This window comes from Eriocheir sinensis, chromosome 41 (genome assembly GCF_024679095.1).
Source record: "Eriocheir sinensis breed Jianghai 21 chromosome 41, ASM2467909v1, whole genome shotgun sequence".
NCBI lineage: Eukaryota > Metazoa > Arthropoda > Malacostraca > Decapoda > Varunidae > Eriocheir > Eriocheir sinensis.
In genome coordinates this window covers 12,588,142-12,610,373 of record NC_066549.1, presented here as the reverse complement: position 1 = coordinate 12,610,373, position 22,232 = coordinate 12,588,142, and the positions used below count along the sequence as shown (strand labels likewise).

Sequence of the window (22,232 nt, the reverse complement as noted above, 5' to 3'; positions counted from 1 at the left end):
CGTTTCACCGACAAGGAAAATTTTATGCAGAAATGTGGACTTGTTCAGCATTTAATAAGACTATCTGAAAACTAACTTTTAATCGGCTTATTTTTTAAAACCGCTTGCAATTCTGTGAAATACATGTATACATTGTGTTATAGAAAAATGACGTAATGTAGACACCTGTTTGAATTATGTGAGAGGCTGAAGATGAATATTTATTCAACATTAAGTGGGTTTGATTGTGTTTACATTTAACGCAATAATATATATATATATATATATATATATATATATATATATATATATATATATATATATATATATATATATATATATATATATATATATATATATATATATATATATATATATATATATATATATATATATATATATATATATATATATATATATATATATCTTAGACAGAACGCTAGATCATTCCTCAGGTGTTGAGAGAGACTGAATAAACACCTTAATTATGTTTGTTTGATTATGTTCTGTTGAAATGCAGCCGTTTCCTTTCAGCACTGTGGGAAAAAAAAATAATCACCTCACCAAGTACCTATATTCATGGCCTCTATAAATGCGATTCTTCCACGGGGTATCAAACAAGGGATGCAGAATAAACAGTTATAACCGTTGCCTGCAGAAATCCATTCATTTGTTATGAAATTAGAAGAGAAAATAATGAACCGGACCGCGAACCGTTATAGACAAACAATGTAGCGTTTCACTTTTTCTCTCTATAAATGGGATGAAGATCAATTGATAGTTGTTTTGTATTTAGCGAAGCCATTAATTCACACCGGATATTTTTGGTAACTGTATGCGCATATGTGTTGGGTAAAAAGTTGCTGTGTGGGCGTAACAATTTCTCTTTTGATAGATTATACAGCCGCGCGCGTCGGGTCTGAAAAGAGAGAGAGAGAGAGAGAGAGAGAGAGAGAGAGAGAGAGAGAGAAACATACATACAGACAGGCAGAGAGTACCCCTAAGATCTATGCATACTCCCAAGCCCGTCTTTGTCTGTTTTGTTTTTCATGAGTTTCTCTTACAAGGTATTCACTCCACTAAATGTTAGGGCATCCTGTTACATAGCAATCAAAACACGATAAAAAAATATAACATTCTACCTTGGAAACACATAAAAAAACATAACATTCTACCTTGAAAACACGAAAAAACATAACATTTTACCTTGGAACCACACACAAAAAATAACATTCTACCTTGGAAACACAAAAAAACATAACATTCTGCCTTGAAAACAGAAAAAAAACATTCTACCTTGAAAACAGAAAAACAGCATTCTACCTTGAAAACCGTAAAAAACATAACATTCTACCTTGAAAACACGAACAAAAACATAACATTCTACCTTGAAAACAAGAAAACAACATTCTACCTTGAAAAAAACCATTCTACCTTGGAAACACAAAACATAACATTCTTCCTTGAAAACAGAAAAAAACATATCATTCTACCTTGAAAACCAAAAAAAAAAAAAAACATCATTCTACCTTGAAAACAAAAATAAAAACCATATCATTCTACCTTGAAAACAAAAAAAAACATAACATTCTTCCTTGAAAACAGAAAAAAACATATCATTCTACCTTGAAAAAAACAACAAAAAAAAAAAACAACTACCTTGATAACAACAAAAAAATTCTACCTTGAAAACAAGAAAACCCACTACCTTGAAAACAAAAAAAAGCAAACATTCAACCTTGAAAACAGAAAAACATAACATTCCACCTTGAAAACGCGAAAACAACTTAACATTCTACCTTAAAAACATAGAAATTAGCCAATGTACCTTGAAATCACGGAAACAAAGCATTCTACCTTGAAACCACGAAAAACGGCATTCTACCTTGAAAACACACGCCCACACAAAAAACAGCATTCTACCTCGTCTATCTTCCCTTTCACCCTCTCACTTCAACTTCCACCCCCTACTCTTCTCCACACCCCATTTCACTTCCATTCCCTTTTCTTCCCATCACTTCCCTTTCCTTCCCTTTCCATTACTTCTCTTTTTCCCTTTCACTCTTGTAATAATTCTTCCCTCTCATTCAGTTTCCTTCCCTACCTCTCCTCACTCTCCTTTTCCTATCCATGACGACCTTCTATTCTTCCCTTTCTTATCTTCCACACCATTGTTTCTTTTCCTCTCCCTACAAATTGGCTCTTCAGTCACGCTTGTTCAAATCTTTTTTCCCGCACTTAGCTATGCAAATCCTCACCTAAAACTTTATCTTCATTCACTGTGATTTTCCTCCTTATTTCTCTTTGCGTCTTTCTTTTCCCCCACTCCACTTTCTCCATGTCCAATCTTCTTCTCTCTCCATTACTCTCCTTTTTTTCTTACCCTCAATTCTTCTTTTCACCTTACCTTACCTTTGTTCAGCTTTCATCTCTGCTCTCATCTCCTTTCATTTCCTTTGCGCTATCCGTTTCCCCTCTCATTTCCCCGCATCTCGTATTTCACTCCCTTTTCCTCCCCTTAATTCCCGTCCTATCTCTTGTTTCTCTCCAGCCCCTCCCTCCCCTCCACTTCATCTTTTCTCCGTTTATTTCCTCTCTTCTGTCTTTCTTATTGCTCAAGTAACCTCTCATTTCTTGCTCTTACGTCCCTTCTTCTATGTTTGCCTTTTCCTCACTTCCCTACCCTTTCTGTATTTCCGCTTACCTCCCCTCCCCGTCATTCTAGTATTCCATTAATCCAATCTATTTCTCATTTTTAACGTTCAGGGAAGCTCCCGTTCCTTTCTACTTTGTCCCTTCCCCTTTCCTTCCATCCTCCTCACACCTTTCCTGCATTTCCATTTAACACCCTTCCCCTCATCCTATTTTTCCATTTACTCTCTCACCCTTCTATCTCTTTCTTAATGCTCAAGTAACCTCCCAATCTTTTAAGTATCGTCCCTTTCTCTCTCCTTCCATTATCCTATCTCCCAAACTTTCCTGCATTTCCATTTACCACCTAAAGCTGAATATTGGTGACTTGAGATTTTTCAAGCACAAACACTGTAGAATGATGCACAAAAGAATGAAAATATAAAAAAATAGAAGCGAAACAATTTTGATTTGCATTATTTATATCAGAGAATGCTGTTGTGGAGATTATCAGAGTGACGTCTCCTTCTTTTAGTGTTTGAAAATGTTATGATGGTGTTGCAAATAATTTAACAGCAGCAGTATCGCCAGCAACAGTAGTATAAAAGTACAAAATAATCTACACAAAAAATATACCTGTACCCAGTTCCAATTTTCCGGCAGAGCGATCTAACGCGACATTGTTTGGCAAAAGTTAGTCCGATCCTCGTGTGTGTGTGTGTGTGTGTGTGTGTGTGTGTGTGTGTGTGTGTGTGTGTGTGCGAGCGTGTGTGTTTGGAGCTTTGATATCCCGGCATGTGTTAAATCCAAGTGTTATCAGACCAGGCACCTCTCCAGTTTAATTAACGGCACGAGGTGAGAAAAATATTTACCTTACTTTAATTACGGAACTTTGGTGTTTGATATACCGGATTTTTTTTTCTTCCAGAAACACCCCCAAAAATACGATTTGTTTGTTTTGTTATTAGTTTATCACCTTATTTATGGTTTCATAGTGTTTCTACTATTAAAAATAATCTTATAAGCATCTTTTTTTCCTTTATTCATTGAGTATGTTTATAGTTATTTCCCTGTACTTGATACGATCCACTGCTTTCACTGGGTATTGTGTTTTATTGTATAGAATGTGCGTTATCAAAATTGCCATGCACATTCATTATCATATTATTATTCTTTCTGATGCTTCTTGTCCTTGCTCTGATTTCTGCCATTACATTCACTTGATCAGCTCTTTCGATGAAGTAATTTCGTATATTAATAATCTACTCACTATTCTCTTGTCTTTATCTTTCTCGTCACCTTCCCTCTTAACAAAAATAAGTGACCATTCCAGTAGAACGCACTGTTGCCTTCATCTGCTTCCTCCCCGATACTTTTCATAAACAGATTATTGGTTCCATAACTCACGCGTTTCATATACATAATTGGGTCATTGAGTTTGATATTTGAATTCTTGTAGCTTAATAATTAGACTTAAGCGTGTGTGTGTGTGTGTGTGTGTGTGTGTGTGTGTGTGTGTGTGTGTTCTGGGTCCATAATAACTCTTGCGTTTCTCATACATAATTGGGTCGTTGAGTTTGATATATGTTTTCATGTAGTTTGATAATTAGTGTGTGTGTGTGTGTGTGTGTGTGTGTGTGTGTGTGCGCGCGCGCGCACTGTTTCGTTTACCGTTGCGTGCGCACGTCTTTAAACAATGTGCAGATTAAGTTAATTTCAAACAATTTTCAATGGAAATCCTTGCAATGGAAAATGTTTGTTAGGAGGAAGTTTTACGTTACTAGAATTCCTGCCTCGAAATCTTTTTCGTTAGATTTTTATCGTCCCTGGCATTCAAGGTCAGGGGGAAGGCTGACCGGTGCTGGAGGAGGGCAAGGTTAAGGATTAGTGGGGCTTCTCCTCCGTCGTTCCTGGACCAACACAGAGCTGTGAGAAATATGTTTACCTTACTTACAAGCGGGCATTGTTTCATTTCTAAAAGTCGCTGTTACTAAGTTTCATTTCTTAAACAGTTTATGATCGCAATGTACCTCGCCAGAAGGAGGGCAATAATAAGATACAATTTTTGTTTGTTTGTTTGTTTTTTGTTTTTTACAGCACAGAGAACAACTCAAGGGCAACAAAAAGAAAATGTAGAAAAAAGCCCGCTAACTGTTGCTCCCATATAGCGAAAAGTATGGTGGCCAAAAGAGAGGTCAATTCCGGATAGAGGGGTGTCTTGATACACTCTTCTTGAAAGAGGTCAAATCATAGGCAGGAGGAAATACAGACGAAGGAAGGATGTTACAGAGTTTACCAGTGAAGGGGATGAAAGAATGGAGATGCTGGTTAACTCGTGCATAAGGGGTTTGGACAGTATAGCGATGAGCTGCACAAACATGAAGCTGTGTGAAATATGTTAACCTTACTTACACACGAGCATTGTTTCATTCCTAAATATCGCAAGTTTCATTTCTTAAACACTTCTTTCAACCTAAAACACTTCTCCTTTCTTTGTAGTCATGTGCCTCGCCACAGCTCTTCTTAGGGTTTATGCATCATATAATAATTTTGCTCTGGTTTCGGGAAACTCAAGAGACAATCTGTTTAATGAACTAGTCCGCCAAATCCTTGTGTCAGCACTTAATCGGCGTTTTTTCCGTCCGTGGTAAAGCATCCCGTCTTGAATTGCACTACAGGAGTCTCTTTTGTCGTCGTTTCTCTTACGTTAATCCAGAATTCCCTTGTATAAGTTTAGTAATGTATGCGCGTGTGTGTGTGTGTGTGTGTGTGTGTGTGTGTGGACGGTCTCTGTCTGTGCGGGGGGAGGGGGGGGGGTCTTATTGTGTGTGACTGCCGGGGGGGGGGGGTCTTTTTTTTTTTGTGTGTGTGTGTGTGTGTGTGTGTGTGTGGGTCTTTGTGTGTGTGTGTGTTTGTGTGTGTGTGTGTGTGTGTGTGTGTGTGTGTGTGTGTGTGTGTGTGTGTGTGTGTGTGTGTGTGTGTGTGTGTGTGTGGTCTGCGGGCTTCCATGTCTGTCCATTCCACTCTAAAATCTCTGCTGTGTTTGCCTCGGCATTTACATCCTGGCAGAGAGAGAGAGAGAGAGAGAGAGAGAGAGAGAGAGAGAGAGAGATAGATTTTCACTCTCTCTCTCTCTCTCTCTCTCTCTCTCTCTCTCTCTCTCTCTCTCTCTCTCTCTCTCTCTCTCTCTCTCTCTCTCTCTCTCTCTCTCTCTCTCTCTCTCTCTCTCTCTCTCTCTCTCTCTCTCTCTCTCTCTCTCTCTCTCTCTCTCTCTCTCTCTCTCTCTCTCTCTCTCTCTCTCTCTCTCTCTCTCTCTCTCTCTCTCTCTCTCTCTCTCTCTCTCTCTCTCTCTCTCTCTCTCTCTCTCTCTCTCTCTCTCTCTCTCTCTCTCTCTCTCTCTCTCTCTCTCTCTCTCTCTCTCTCTCTCTCTCTCTCTCTCTCTCTCTCTCTCTCTCTCTCTCTCTCTCTCTCTCTCTCTCTCTCTCTCTCTCTCTCTCTCTCTCTCTCTCTCTCTCTCAATACAGAATCTCTCCCCAAGCAGTTATCCTCTTAATCCTGCAAGATAATAGCTATGCATAATTAGTTGGCGCCGGGCCAGGTGTGTATAATAAATGAAACGCGATTCTCCTGCTTGGCTGAGTTGAGATACCTTAATTAAGCCTCGCCACTGAAATGCTCTTGCTTCTAATCGGCTTTTTTTCTGTTCATATATTGATATGTTTTAGTTAAAGTCATGCACAATTAATTGTATTCCTGGTCCCGTATTTAGTGTATTAATTTTAAATTCCTTAAGGCAATACTACATTTCTTGATATATAGTTGCATCTATAGAGATAAGGAAGGCAATCTAAGACATTTATTTCATCAATTTTTTTGCGCTGATTATAAGTGCCGAACACTGAAAGACTAAATTACCCGCTTAACAGTTCATATGCATAAGTACTTGAATAGGACCACAGTGTAGCAATAATGGCCGCTGGCAGACACCAGCCGTTTGTTATTGTTATTTACGAGGCCGCAGGAAAGGACTGATGTATGGATTTGTTTTGCATCAGATTTATGGATTCCTTGCTCTGATGCGGATTCGAATAAGAAACAAAACCCATTTATTGGTAGACTTTTGTGACAGGAGTTGCATCGGATGGCATTAAATAGTTTATGACGCGCCATTGAGTGACAAACAAACTATTTCTGGTATTTATTTTGTTGCGAGTGTTTATTCCCAGTCGGTTTATTACAACTATGAGTATCACCCAGAGTCATGAGAGCAATGCTACGTAATCTCTTTTCTGACCTCAATTATTTAATCGCCAAAGTGTAATGTTATATTTGAAGCCTGGAGCAACGCGGACTCCTTTCATCGGCTTTTGGAAATGAAAGTGTTAAGAAGCGGCATCGACTGAAAAACGTTTGGTAGTATAGACACTTGTGCATTATAGATATCGGTACTCGAGTGACGGCCTCCGGGACCCAATATGTTGAAGACGGTAAACATGCGGAAGCCGATCAGATCTCCTCCTTATGGGATTTGCTGCTTTGTGACGGACGAAAGAGCAAACGAAACCACCAGAGCCAAGCTGACGTCTGGCCGGTTTTCCAGTTTGTCGATCTCTTCAGCAAAATGAGGACACCAGCTCACCGTTGCATGTTTCAGAATGCCATCCATGCAGAGTTTTGCGCGGAAGTCCTGTCGCTGCGTATCACTTGATTTTGTTGTATATATGAAGTTTGCATAGACAGGACTGAACATTGGACTGATTTGTTTATTGAATTCATCGCGTGTGAAACGATACCGAGAGAGAGAGAGAGAGAGAGAGAGAGAGAGAGAGAGAGACAAACAGAAAAACAGACAGACAGACAGACACAGAGACAGACAAAGACAGTGACAAAACAAAGACAGACAACCAAACAAATACACCGACAGACAGACAGACAGACAGACAGACAGAGATAAGAGATAAATCGACACATTGAAAGAAAAAAAGAAAGACAAAAAGTGCACCAGATAAGAATAATTAATGAAGACCAAATTAATCTCTCCTAACCCTGTCTGTCCCCGTCCTCCACCTCTCTTTCCTTATCTCCCTTCCCCCCTTATATTCCTTCCTCCCTGCCCCTCTCTTCCCACGTCTCCCTTATCGACAAATCCTCTCTACCCTTTCCCATAATGGTCAAAGTTTCCCTCGGCCCTTCATACCTTTCTCCCTGTTATTTCTTCTCCTTTTTTTTATTTATTTTTTACCTAACCCCTTCCCTCCCACTTCCCTTCCTTCACCCATCACGTAATTGGTAATGGCATCCTTCACTCTCATTATCTCTCTAATTTCTCTTCGTTCCTCTTCTCCTATCTGCCTTCCACACACCCTTCCGGCACATGCCTCTCATGACCGTCAGCTATTTATTGTTTTATGTCAGTTTTCCTTCACTAAAAGTATGTCTCTCACGTCTGCTTTTCTCTCTCTTTGTGTGTCTGTCTGTCTGTCTGTTTATCTACATATATTTCAATCTGTCTGTCTGTCTTTGTATTGCTCTGTCTCTCTGTCTCTCTTTTTCATACTTCTCCTTCCTCCCTCCTCTTCTCTCCACATTTCCCTCGTCGTTTCATCACATTTTCCTCCTCCTCCTCCTCCTCCTCCTCCTCACTCCCTCCCTTCCTCTCTTCCTTTCCTCGTAGTTCACAATCCTTTCACTTGCTTTAAAAAGGTTAGACACTGTGTAGCGGTGTGTAGTGGGGTCAGTGTTCTGTTATTTTTATTGATGTTATTACTCTTAGCTGTAGTATTGATATTGTTTTAACTCTTTATTATTATTATTATTATTATTATTATTATTATTATTATTATTATTATTATTATTATTATTATTATTATTATTATTATTATTATTATTATTATTATTATTATTATTATTATTATTATTATTATTATTATTATCATTAACATTAACAAATGATCCGCATACAGGTTGCGATGTCCCGGGAAAGTTGGCATCCCTGCTTGCCTGTTAAAAGTAAAGGAGGAAATGCCTGTAGAGTGATAACATATGGCAGTCTCATCAATGCAGGGCTACCAACAGACGGATAGGGTTAAGCGGCATTTTATAGCATCTGATCACGTTTCTGTCATGAGTTAGCCCGTGAAACACGCATCTGTACGTTAATTGGCCCTACGCTCATAGAAGATGCATTAGATAAAGACTCGAACAAGTGTCTCCTGAGCATCAGTATCTCCATCTGGGTCTCGGACAGGTGTTACTTCTCCCAGGTGTGATACCACTGCCCGCTCAAAGAAACAGAATCCGAGCACACCTTCGAAGGCTCCCCGTCAGTAATTGGTACCAGAAAAGGTAGACGAAGAGAGCGGTGGGCTCCTGGTCAGTCGCCTCGTATTACAGGGAAGGGAGGGGGAAGGTGATTTTTTTTGTGTTGTGTATGTAGAACAGATTGGAAAAAGACCGTAGGTATTTTTGCTATTGTCAGTATCATTATAGTAATAGTAAAAGTAGTAATTAGGGTAGTAATTAGGGTAAGTAATAGGAAAAGTAGTAGTTAGGGTAGGCGGTGGCCGAGCTGGTAGCGTACTGGGCCCACATTCACCGCGTGATGGACGACGCGGGTTCGAATCCCCACGCTACCACTCGGATTTTTCAGTCACCGCCGAGTGGCTTAAAACTACCCACATACTGTCCTGAAGACTACCCATCAACCCGGACTCTAGAGGAAGCCGTCCAAGCGAATCAAGAACGAGTTCCGGGGGCAGCATGAGCCAACGCAAGATGGCGCCACTATAAACACTCACCTGCGCCAGAACGGGCTGGGCCGACCATCAGGCCCCACCTGGAAAAAGCCTTGGGCCGACCATCAGGCCCCAACGGGAAGATGCCTACCGGCGCAATAGGCAACAACGTAAAAAAAAAAAAAATGTAATAAAAGTAGTAGCAATAGTAGTAGTAGTAGTAGTAGTAAGCAAATATAATTGTGAAACAACTTACACATCCCAAAACGAAAAGGAAACTCAATAATAAGTATAGCATTTTTTTAGCAACACTGTAAAATATGTATGTCACGTTTCTTTATATGCTTATAAATATCTTATCCATAATAAGTTAACCGCACGTTTAGCCGAGCCAGACTGTAGTAGTAGTAGTAGTAGTAGTAAGACATGCTGGTGTAGTGGTGACTCGTACTGTGCGTGATAAATGTTACGACCCGACAGTGGACAAGCGGTTGTTAACATGGAAGGAAACGAGAAGAGCAGGAGGAGGAGGAGGAGGAAAATGAGGACGAGGAGGAGGCGAACGAAGAGGAGGCGGACGAGGAGGAAGAGGAGGAGGAGAAGGTGGAGGAAAATGAATGAGAGCATGTAAAGGGAATTATAATGGACATCCCAACGCGTGTGTGTGGAGGTGAGACCGTAGGCGTATGCGTGTGGGTGCTTGTGGGAAGTGGAAGGCATTTGATGCTCTTGGTATAATATCCAGTAATCGACGTAAAGCGAGTTAACATTCAGCGTCAAAAGGGCTTGAAGGGAGAGCAAGGCAGAGTGGGCGGAATGAAAAGAATAAGTGCTGGGGGAGGTTTTTTTTTTCAAGGGGAAGGGAAGAAAAGCGAACCACGGAGCTTCTAAGTAAATGAGTAAAAGTAGAAAACACATGAACAACGCTGCCTTGGCCGTGTTACCGTTGCTCTGATGGGAGGTTTTTATTCTTTCAAGGGTAAGGGAAGAAAAGCGAACCACGGTGCCTAGTAAATTATTAAATGATTGAAAGTATAAAGCATATGAATAAAGATGCCTTGGTTGTGCCATAGTTCCGCTGATGAAATTAAGTCCAGAGGGTGATTTTTCTTTCCGTATTTTCCTTGCCAACCTACCAAAAACCAGACATGGGGATAATTGGCCTGTGAATGCTGAATAAGAGAGCGAAATGACCAGCTTCAACTTGGCCCGTGAATGAAGCTGGAGGACCTGTGTGTGTTAGTCCAAAAAATAAAAAATAAAATTGTTAAATGTGTGTGCCTCCAGCTTTTGTGGATTAGAGAAAAGAAAGATTATGAATGGCGGCTACTGAGGGAATACGCGCGAGCGAGGGAGGTAAGGCCTGTGTGGGAGAGAGAGCAGGAGAAAGAGAGAGGGGGGCTGGAAGAGTAGGAGAGAGAGAACGGGAAAGAGAGTGTTTGTGTGTGTGTGTGTGTGTGTGTGTGTGCTTTTGTGTGTCTGACTGAATGTGAGTCTCGCATGGTCTTATCAGCGGAGCAATTGCAATGATAGTGGACTTTTTTCTGGTATTCAACATAAAAGGACCAAACAGTTCACGGAAATTCAGGCTCCAGTTTCGTGATAATGTTCCATCTTTCTCTTCACTTCCCACAAAATATAGAAAAAAAGGGAGACCAAGGACTTTTTTACCCTTATTTTCTACCCTTTTACCACTCTTCAGACGCATAGAGAACACCACACATCACATTCCGCCTGCAGTACCCTCTTATTTCCACCTTATTTCCTGCGCTGGTCGACTCTGGGTGGTTGCCGCGATGGGAAGGCTTTCATTAGGACTCCATCTTCTGTGCTTGGGTTAGTTTCTGGCTGTACTTCAATGCGTTCTTTAGGTCATTGGTATTGCGGCAGTTCTGTGTTTTTCTTTTCATACAACACGTTAAGCATCATTCTGTTCCTGTCTTCACTTAACTCCTGTTCACACGCATGCATATAACAGTCAGTTTGCTTGTATTTCACTCTCCTTTTCTAGGTATTGCTGATGAAGGGACGGGGAAGAGCATGGGTGTTTATAGCCATTGAGCATTCGACCCTCTTACCCGCCTCTCAGAAACTCTCCGATCCGTTTTCCTTTCATAGACTAATTCCTTCCACTATCCAGTATTCCCACTAAGCTTCATCCTGCGCTAAGCTCGTCCGGCCTTTAGCTTCACTTGGCCACGGAGGTTAGAAATGAGACTGGGATTAAGAAGTCCTGCGAGGCTGTTGATAATTGTGAAGTGTGTATTGCGGAAAGCAAATGCAACAGGTGTTTTATAGCTACACGAAAATGTTGCTTATGTGCAAGGAAGTGTATATGTGTGTGTGTATATTTGTGTGTGGGGGGGAGGAAGTGTCTTTGCAGCAGCTCCATTGTCACAACCAACGCTAATTACCTCATTTCACGTCATCTCACCTTATTTCACTTCGTCTTGTCTTGCGACGCCTCGTCTCCGCAATAGTTCACGTCTCAGGTGTCAAAGCGAGGCTGTTCCACTGACCCACTCTGCCCTTTGCTTGTCTGAACATTCTACACACACGTCCCCACCCTCCTCAAAATCCTCCCGCCGCATGCAATCCTTCTCTCTTTTTCCTTTCCTCCTCCACCACTACCACCACCCCCGTCGTCGCTGCCACCTCCTCCTCCACCACCACTTCCTATTTTCTGTCACCCTCGCACCGCCGCCTTCTCATTGTCCTCTCCCAGTTTTTTCTCTGTTTTCTAACAAACCTCTTCTGTCCCCTTTTCTTTCTCTTCTTCTCCTCCTCCTCCTTCCTTCCTTTTCCTTCTGTTCCTTTTGCTTTTTCTCTTCTACACCAACTTTCTTCCTTCCAAGGAGTTACTCGAGAACAGAGGAATAGTACTGATCACGCAAAACGGACAAACAACCCCCCCTCCCCCACCCCACCCCCCACCAACCACCACATGAAAAAATACAATCCTTAATGTTGAAAGGAAGGCTCTTAAAAATCACTCGTCGACGCGAGGAAACAAAAGGTGACCCAGCGGATCTCACCTGCCTCACACAGGAGACAAGAGGAGAAGAAAACGTAAAAAGAGAGCATCATTCTGCTTACCTGTGGGATGCTGAGGACGCCGCTGAGCACCCAGACAAAGATGATGCCGTAGCTGCACTGGCGCTGAGTGTCTGAGCGACGCATCGGGTATCGCACTGCCGTGAACCTGTCCACGCCGATCAGCACCAGGATGAAGGTGGACAGGTAGAGGCTGAACATCTGCATGAACTTGATGAGCTTACACATGAAGTTCCCGGCCAGCCACTGCACCGTGAACGTCCATACCGCCTCGGTGGTCAGACAGGCGAACGTGACGAAGAGATCGGCGACGGAGAGGTGGTGAATGAGCGTGTACACCGTGGAGCGTGAACGTCGCTTCTCTCGGGCGATGCTGACGATGGTGGCCGTGTTGCCGATGAGGGAGAGCACCGCCATGACGGCCAGCACGATGCTCCGAACCTGGGACTCCTCAGTGAACTGCGGGGCGTGTTCAAGGCAGGCCGTGGTGTTGGGCAGCGTGTGGTTCAGGAGCCGCAGCGCAGCGCACTCCTCCATAGCCAGGATACTCCTCCCAGCCCCGCCCACGGCCGCCTCCCACCCCGTAGTCGCCGCCGCCGCCACCTCCGTCAGGTTGAATCCCTCCAGTAAAGTTTCCTCCACCTCAGGCTCCCTCGTCAGCCTGGTGAGTGGAGGTAAAGTACTCCACATTTCCCATGTCTCCACCTCCTCCACTTCCTCCCTGCCTGCCTCCTCCAGTCCATCACTCAGTCTCTTGCTGGACGTGATCTGTGACACCATGCCGAGAGCGCTCATGTCTCGCTAACACCAACTCCTCCTCCTCCTCCTCCTCCTCCTCCTCCTCCTCCTCCTCCCGCCCCTCAGCCTCCACACGCCACAAGCATCACTATCACCTTCCTTCACTCTCTCCTTCCTTTCCTTTACCAGCCAGGTCTAGCGGGGAGGCACCACGGGAGGCAGCTGATGTTTCCTTACTCACCAGCCTCGTCTCCTCTTTATTACATTTTTTTTCCTTTTCCGCTTTCCTTTCGTTTCGTCACACGTTTCACTTCACTCACATTCTTTTCTTTCTCTTTCGTGAGCCCTTCCGTTTTCTCTCGTACCCTCTGTACTTTGCGACACTTTCCTTCCTTTCTCTCTTTCTCTCCTAAGCCATTTCCTCCTTCACAACTCTCACCGTATCATATATATATTTTACCTGCAGGCTCTCAGGACAATGAATATATTTCCACTCTACCTTCTTTTCCAAATTTGCACGCGCGCGCTCTTCTCACCAACCACCTTTTTGTTCTTCTCCCACCACCTCCTCCTTCTCCTCCTCCTTCCTTTCTCCTTCCCACTCGTCCCTCTTCTCAAAACGACTCCTTCCCTCTCACGTCCTTTTTCCTCCACTAATCCTCTTTTCTTCCCTCCGCGACACAACACCTTCCTCCAGTGTGTGTGTGTGAGAGAGAGAGAGAGAGAGAGAGAGAGAGAGAGAGAGAGAGAGAGAGAGAGAGAGAGAGAGCGAGAGCGAGAGAGTGTAATGTGGGGTGTCTGGTTCAATTTAAGTCGCCAATAAACATACTCTGGTTGCACTGTTTGTTTCTGAGGTTTCGTTGGGTCTTCGTTTTCTCGTTCTCGTTTTCTCTTGTATGTATTATTAAGTCGAGGGTCCTCCTGTTAGTAATGGAATTTAGAGTCGACGTTCCACTCACTCGAGCGACGCCATTGTTCACTTCCTCCTTGGGCCTTTTGTGTTCTGGAAAGAGAGTGAAAGGAAGTTAATTTTATGCCTTGATTTAGTGGGCATTTGTGTGCGTGTGTGTGTGTGTGTGTGTGTGTGTGTGTGAGAGAGAGAGAGAGAGAGAGAGAGAGAGAGAGAGAGAGAGAGAGAGAGAAAGTCAGGTTAAAAGTCTGTTGTGTAAATGTATGTATGTATTCAGCAACTTTGCGGTGTAGTCAATCAATTTAAATAAAGAATGACTCAAAAAAAAAAAAGCCAGATTGCAACGTAAGGGAAAATTGTACTGGCACCACCACCAACAGCAATAACAACGACGACAACAACAACAACAACAACAACAACAACAACAACAGCGACAACAACAACAACGACAACAACAACAACAACAGCGACGACAACAACAACAACAACAGCAACAACAACAACAACAACAACAACAACAACGACATCAACAGCGACAACAACAACAACAATACCAACAGCAACAATAACGACAACAGATTTTACCAACTCTAACAAAGGCTTTAAGGACAGCGAAGAATGAAAACCTCAAAAAAAAAAAAATACTGCGCACATCATTTTTCTACTCATTTTTATTGTCATTTGATTCCCTTCCGTCTTACTCTAAATCTCGTCAGGGAGTGAAGAGGGACAGATGATGGGAAGAAGGGTGAGTAATAGAGAGACGGAGGAAGGATACTACTTTTAAAATATAAAGTGAGCTATTTCAAACTCCTCTAATGGCGTCTCTCTCTCTCTCTCTCTCTCTCTCTCTCTCTCTCCCCCCCCTCCTTCCAAAGTCTTTTATGTTTCTGTTGTCAAATTTCAAATCTTTAAAATTCCTTGTTTGTCTCGTTTGTTCTCTCGGCGTCTCTGATCTATAAATTTTTCCCTTGCTCCTCGTACCCACTTCTGACGCTTTTCATTCGCTTCCCGTATCCACCTCCGACACGTTATTACTTTCGTGATGAATAACTGTTGCTCAAAGATCCCCTACGCCAGCGGTTCCCAAACTGGGGGGCACGTCCCCCTGAGCTGGATACATGGGGGCGTGATTCCGTCTGCCAAAAATTGCAGTTTTGCAAATAAATAAATAGACACACACACACACACACACACACACACACACACACACACACACACACACACACACACACACACACACACACACACACACACACACACACACACACACACACACACACACACACACACACACACACACACACACACACACATGAAGGAGTAACACTGTTAGAATCATCCTCACGTTAACATCTCTCTCTCTCTCTCTCTATATATATATATATATATATATATATATATATATATATATATATATATATATATATATATATATATATATATATATATATATATATATATATATATATATATATATATATATATATATATATCTATATATATATATATATATATATATCTGGGGCGTGACGATTTCTTCGAAAGCCATAGGGGCCATAATGTAAAAAAGTTTGGGAACCACTGCCCTAAACGACCCCCGCGGGCTCTACTCTATTCTCCTTTTTCTCAAGATTTCTTTCATTTCGGGACAGACTATTTAATTGCACTTCGTACCCTTTATGGACCTGTTCTCACTCTTTCTTATAATAGTAAATTCCGCCGCTGTTATGTCTCCCTACCCTATTCTTATGCCTTTTCAAAATCCTCTCCTCTGTCTCTCTCCATCTTCCCTTTCTCCTGCCTTGTTCTCCTTCTCACAACAGTCCACTTTATGTCTTTCAACAGAAGTGTAATTTCTTCTCGATCCCGTTGCAGATGAAAAGCAAACTTGGGTACACGGGCTTCCCTGCGTCGCGGCTACTGTTTACAGGCCCAAAGATATCCAGATAATCCTTTTATCACATCTCCACGAGAAAGGAGGAAGCGTTGAATGGTTTCCTTGTTGATTTAACCCGCTCTCGCCATCCTAGCCCTTGCTGATCAGAGTTGACCCTAGGCAACTCAAGCCGACCCACAGAAACATTGGGAGGCGGTGGTTGAGTGGTTAGCGTTAGGGCGCGGTGTCTTGGAGGATCGGGTTCAAATCCTCCCCGCCGCTACAAACTGACAATTTTCAGTCAACGTCGAGTGGCCTTCTACCCACATGCTGTCCCAAAGACCATCTATCAACCCGAACTACAGATAAACTCTCTAAAGAGGATCAAATATGAGCTCCGAGCAGCAGCATGAGCCAAGCAAGATGGCGCCACTATGAGAAACTTGCCATCGCCATTATGGGCTGAGGCCGACCACCATGCCCCACCAAGAAAGCCTCCCGGCGCTATGTGCCGAACAAAAAATAAATAAATAAATAAATAAATAAATAAAAATCCGTACCACAACCACCACCACCATCCACCTCGACCAGAACTGACCCACCGACCCTCACTAGGTCCCTTGTTTCGTATCTGGTCGAGGTTGCCACTTTATCCATTCACTCAAAACCGAGAAAGAGGAAACATCGTAATCACTGTAGACCTTAGATGATTTTTGTTTTCTAGGTTACGAACAAGAAAACTCTTAAAACTTACATTAAATGACCCCATGTTTTAACTTTGATTTTCTTTTATTATTTCTATCATTTCTTATCATATCAGGCATATTCTTTAGTGTTATTTTCTTAGAATCGTCTGTTAGTAGTGGGAAAGTAAGACATATTCAAACGCATCTTTTCATTGACAACACTATAGTCCGTTACAGGGAGTCAGTTCTTTTTCACAACCAAGGAAATAGTTCTCCGGCAAAACAAGCGTGAAAATATAATATCAAAGTACTTCTCCCCTCTTTAAGAATCGTCCTTTCTTTGTATCGGTTGTTTATCGTGTCAACATGAAATAAGTGCCTTTGCCTTTCATTTTTTGGGGGGTAATTGTTGGTAAGTGTGAAAGAAAAAAAGAATGAAGAAAAAAAGTATTTGATTGCTGTCCTCTTACCCTGTGAACTCTAATTGTGAAATGCCAGAATTTTCTCATTTATACCTCTGCGTGTAACGAAACACACGAGAAATTAATTCAGACAAGGAAGGTTTTGCCGGCGCCGGGGGATCAAACACGCGACCAGCGAGATGGGAGAGCCGCTCCTTAACCAGTCGGCCAAAGAGGTACTCCCTTGGCAGAAGGAGTTATGGGAGGCTCGCCCATCAGGGTAGTCGCCGCACTACAATTGTACGTGAAGGTTGTTATCAATCAATTTTAACGTGCTGAAATAAAGTGTACTTGATTGCTTCCTTCGTTTTTTGTGGCCGAAATATAAGGAAACACATAGTTACAAAACCGAAAAGAGACATAAATCGGTTGGCATGTGACGAACGACCAAAGAGTAATACAAAACGTCCTGCCTCCGGAGAAAAATTTACACGTCGTCTCCTTCTTTAAGCTCCTAGATGCATCACTCATTTATTACAGTACCTCCCCCATAAGGCTGTAGATCATCCCCTCATATCCCCGGCTGAGGACTTATTGCTACATATCCTTGTCTCTTTAAAGTGATTAGATGCAGATGAACTAATACATCTTGCGCTACATCCCCCACCAGGTTGTAGAAAACTATCTCTACCAATACCCCCGACTGCTGAGAACTCAACGTGCCATAAATCCAAACTCTAACAGTTATTGCACACCTAAAAGCCCTCAGGGGGAAATATCATCAGCAGCAGCACCGCCTGAGAACACAACCCGAAAGTTTACGACACCTTGATCTCTATTGCTGCGGATGTGTGGTTATGTGTTAGTGTGTGGGGGGGTTGAGGGGTGAGTGTTGGGGTGGGGGAGTGAACTTAATCGCGTAGTTTGGGAAGCAATTGTTGTCGGGAGAGAACGCATTACCTTTAAGTTATTTTCCTTCTTTCGTTTAGTGAGTATTGCTTTTATCACTCCCTTCATCTCCTTTTATTAACTGCGTATCGCGTTTATTACTCGTTGTCTTTCTCTTTCCGTCCAGGGCGTATCGCGTTTGCCACTTTATGTTCCTCCTTTAGAGCGTATCGTTTTTATTACTCTTTCTTATTACGCCTCCGCGGTTTAGTGGTCAGCGTGCCTGGCGTCGTCTCCTCGGCCCCTGGTGCTGGTCGATAAATGGGAACCTGGGGAAACATGGGGAAGGTAAACTGTGGCAATCCAGGATATTACATTGGCCTGTGTCCCGCGATAATTAATTCTTACCTACTAAATTCTGTTCACTTAAGTCCGACCCAAGCTGACAACTTAAACCTAAGCGTGTTCGTAAGCACAGTGCAGATTAGCAGAAAGCGCTGCGTGAGATAAACACAGAGGTTCAAAGGGCCAACGGATCGGAGATGAGCACCACGGCCACGCGCAGCTATATCGTATGCACGCACCTTTACCTTTACCTTTTATTACTCCCGTTTGTGTTTTATCGCGTTTATCACACTTTATATTCCCCTCTCCTTGTATAGTTAATCGCGTTTGTCACTATTTATTTTCCTCCCTCCGTTTGTAGTTTATCGCCTTTATCATTTTGTTGATATTCCTACTTCCGCTTAATGCCTATCACTTTTATCATTGTTTATTTTCATCCTTCTGTTTAGAGGGTATCGCGTTTGTCTTACTTTTTTTCCCCTCCCGTTTCAGAGTCTTACTCTTGTCATTGTTTATTTTCTCCTTTCCGTTTAAAATTAATCGCGTCTATCCGTTTTTTTTTTTTTATAAGTTTGCGTGTGTAAGCGAGTGTCTGGGGATGCAGGGTCACTTTCCTGGCACTTCATTTTTTATGTGTATTTGTGGCGTTTCTGACCGCTGAAGTTCACTTGTGTCAAGAATTAAGGTGGTTAGACACAGAGCAGTTTGTTCACCAGCGTCGTTTATTGTCACCACGGAGCCTCTACTTGGACGTAAAAGCTTTAAGACAAGGCTAAATCCATGCAATAATCACATAACAATTTGACTTGACACCCCAATGGCAAGACATTACATGTGAGACACCTAATAAACCAATCCAACCACTTCCGTTCATTGTTCTTACCTTGATACAATCCAATTCACTACACTAATAATTATATGCGCGTCCTTCACATAATACGTTAATAATATATGAGTATAAAACATACTCATTTACCTTTGACCTTGGTCAGGAGTATGATGATAGGTAGAAAAGGTGACAGAACTCCTCCTTGTCTGAGTGCCTCCATTTGAGCGAGTATATACGAATTAACAAGGATAAGTACAAGAAATACTACGGAATATTGGTTAAACTCTGTATGTTGGATACATTGGCATTCGATGCTATTGGAATGAGATCACGTAGTCTTCCCTTGAGAAAACTATTGGTGGTATACAAGTTATAGAAAATGGCATTCCGTTGAGGGAAACTTAGAGTATTGCGTATTTATTAACAATTCAATGTAGTAGTACTTCCCTGTAAACGCAAGATTCATTTAAATCGCCGCAACAGTATCTAATAATATGGCAAAGAAAGCACTCCTGTAATTTATTCTGGTTCATCTGTTATGAGTGAATCACCTGCCGCATCATGTTTCTGTATCTGTGACCGCTGAAGTCCACTTAATAGTGTCGAGGGGCTGGTTAGTCACAGAGCAGCTTGTTCACCAGCGTCGTTTATTGTCACCACGGAGCCTCTACTCGGACGTAAAAGCTGTAATAGAAGGTTAAATCAATACAATAATCACATACTTATTTGACTTGACACCCCTTTGTGCGTTTTTTTCTCTAATCTTCCTCTTCAGTGCGCCTGCATCCCCCCCCTCCTCTCTCTCTCTCTCTCTCTCTCTCTCTCTAGCAATGTATGTACGCCCATCCATCTTACTTTATATTCTATCTATTTGCGTCTTTTCTCCATGCAAAAGGAAACTGTCTGGAAGCGTGAAATTGCATCTCCTATCTTATCGCACCTGCTCCTACTTCGCCAGTCGTTCGTTAAGCCTCCGGGTGTATTTGCGTCTCTTAACTCTCCCGCTGCGGCCCATCTCTTTCCCTCACCCCATTTACTTTTCAATTCCTGATCCGTTTTCCGTTCCTGTTCCATTTTCAACCTCTTTTCTTGCCTTTTTTCTTGATTTCTTTTTATCCCTCCCTTTTTTCTGTTTATATATTTGCTTTTTTTTTATGCTATCCTGCCTTTCCTTCATTTCTTTTTCTTTAAACATTTCTTTCCGTGGCCTTTCTTTTCCGTTTCTTCTTCTTTTCCTCTTCTTAATGTTTTCTCATCTCTCCTTTTTTAATGATATTTTGGCGTCTTTTTTCACCTGCCTCCTTGTCATTTGTAAGAAAGCCAATACAATGCTTGGGTTCATAACGAGGAACTTTGAATACAAGACGCTGGGAGTTATGTTATCCTTGTATAATTCGCTGGTAAGGCCCTACCTGGAATACGCCGTGCAATTCTGGTCTCCTAATTACAGGAAAGACATTGAATTACTTGAGAGAGTACAGCGCCGCGCCACGAAGATGATACCATCACTGAGGACGAAGCCCTATGAAGAGCGACTCGAGCGACTCAACCTCTTCACGTTGGAAAAGAGACGCCTGTGGGGAGACATGATACAAGTCTTTAAGTACCTGAACAAGCTCAGCAACGTTGATCACTCCAAACTCTTCACGCTACAAACCAACCTGAGAACAAGAAACAACGGAAAAACAGTTCAAGCAAAGCGATGCAATACCGACATCGGCAGGAGTTATTTCTCGAACAGAGTTGTTCGCCACTGGAACAGCCTTCCTGCAGAAGTGGTTAGCGCAGAGACCATCAACTCCTTCAAGAAACGCATTGATCGACACTTTGCTGCATCGGGAGTGAACTGAACGTTCCCAAGAGTAGATACACAAGTGCTTTAATCCTTCCCTGCAAGCCACTCCTATGGCAAACAGATTGATTAAATCACTGAACGCAGGCAGCCTAGTAATGAGCCAACAGGCTTTCTGCTGTCTGCTAGTCCATGTTTCCATGTTTCTTCCTCCTCCTCCTTCTCCTCCTCCTCTTCCTCCTCCTCTTCACATATCTATTCACGTTCACTCATACGTTTCTATCCTTTCATCTTCATCCTCTCTCTTCTACGAACTCATGAATCGGTTCCACCTTTGTCACATTTTTTTCAGTTTCTTCTGCATCCATCTATTTCTTCCCACTCCGCCGTATTTTATTTAATTCAGTCCGCCTTTTGTCTTTTTAGGACCACCAACCCTTTCTTTCAATCAGCTCTTTTCTCTTATCCTTTTCACTCTCCATTCGACGTAATTCCTTTTTATTCCTCTTTGTCTTTTTTTCTATTCTACGTAAATCTTCTCTCATGTTTATTCGGGTCCTCTCGGCATTTTTATCCCTTTCATTCAGTCTTATTTTTCTTACTCTCCATTCCCTTCGTTCCTCTTGTACCCCATTTCTTTTTCTTCATCCTCGAGCATTTGATACGGTTGGACTGAGTTTTGCTGCCTCTTGCATACCAAACAAGGTCGTGGGTTTAAATTCGGCTTATACGTGCTGGCCACAGAGGGAGAAGTCCTTCCTCCGCCGCCCGTCCCTCCGCCCAAACAAACACCACCACGAATGGAAAACAGAGACCCCGGACTGATTTAGAGGCTCTCACACACACATAAACACACACGCACCGACGTAATCACAGACACCCGCACGTACACAAACATATACAGCTGTCAAGTTCAGGGATTTGTGTATGCTATATATAAAGCCTCAAACAGCAGACAAATACACTCCTTCACACACACACACACACACACACACACACACACACACATGCGAGTCAAGATGTAAACACTGCCTACACAACACACGCAATCACACACTCACACACACACACGAGCTTATGCGGGCTAAGATATAAACACACACACACACACACACACACACACACACACACACACACACACTCACACTGTCAAATCGGTCGTAAATTTCAATAGATATATCAATTTTCGCGTTTTTTTCATCCTGTTTTTTGCTTTATTCTTATTTTCCTTTGTATTCTTGTTTCCTTTTTTCTTTCGTTTTTTTTTGTATTTTTTTCTTCTCCGTCGTTTGATTCTTTTGTTCTCTCTCTCTCTCTCTCTCTCTCTCTCTCTCTCTCTCTCTCTCTCTCTCTCTCTCTCTCTCTC

At 42.4% G+C, this 22,232-nt stretch overlaps 1 protein-coding gene across 1 annotated transcript in view; it reads right to left on the bottom strand.

Annotated features, from left to right (window-relative positions):
• Positions 1–12,326: 12,326 nt before the first annotated feature.
• Positions 12,327–22,232, bottom strand: part of LOC127009666 (gonadotropin-releasing hormone receptor-like) — a 110,094-nt gene continuing 100,188 nt past the window's right edge. The window contains exon 4 of the mRNA XM_050882944.1: positions 12,327–14,139. Coding sequence (XP_050738901.1) covers positions 12,327–13,193 — 867 coding nt within the window. The 5' untranslated portion in view covers positions 13,194–14,139. The remainder of the gene's footprint in view (positions 14,140–22,232) is intronic.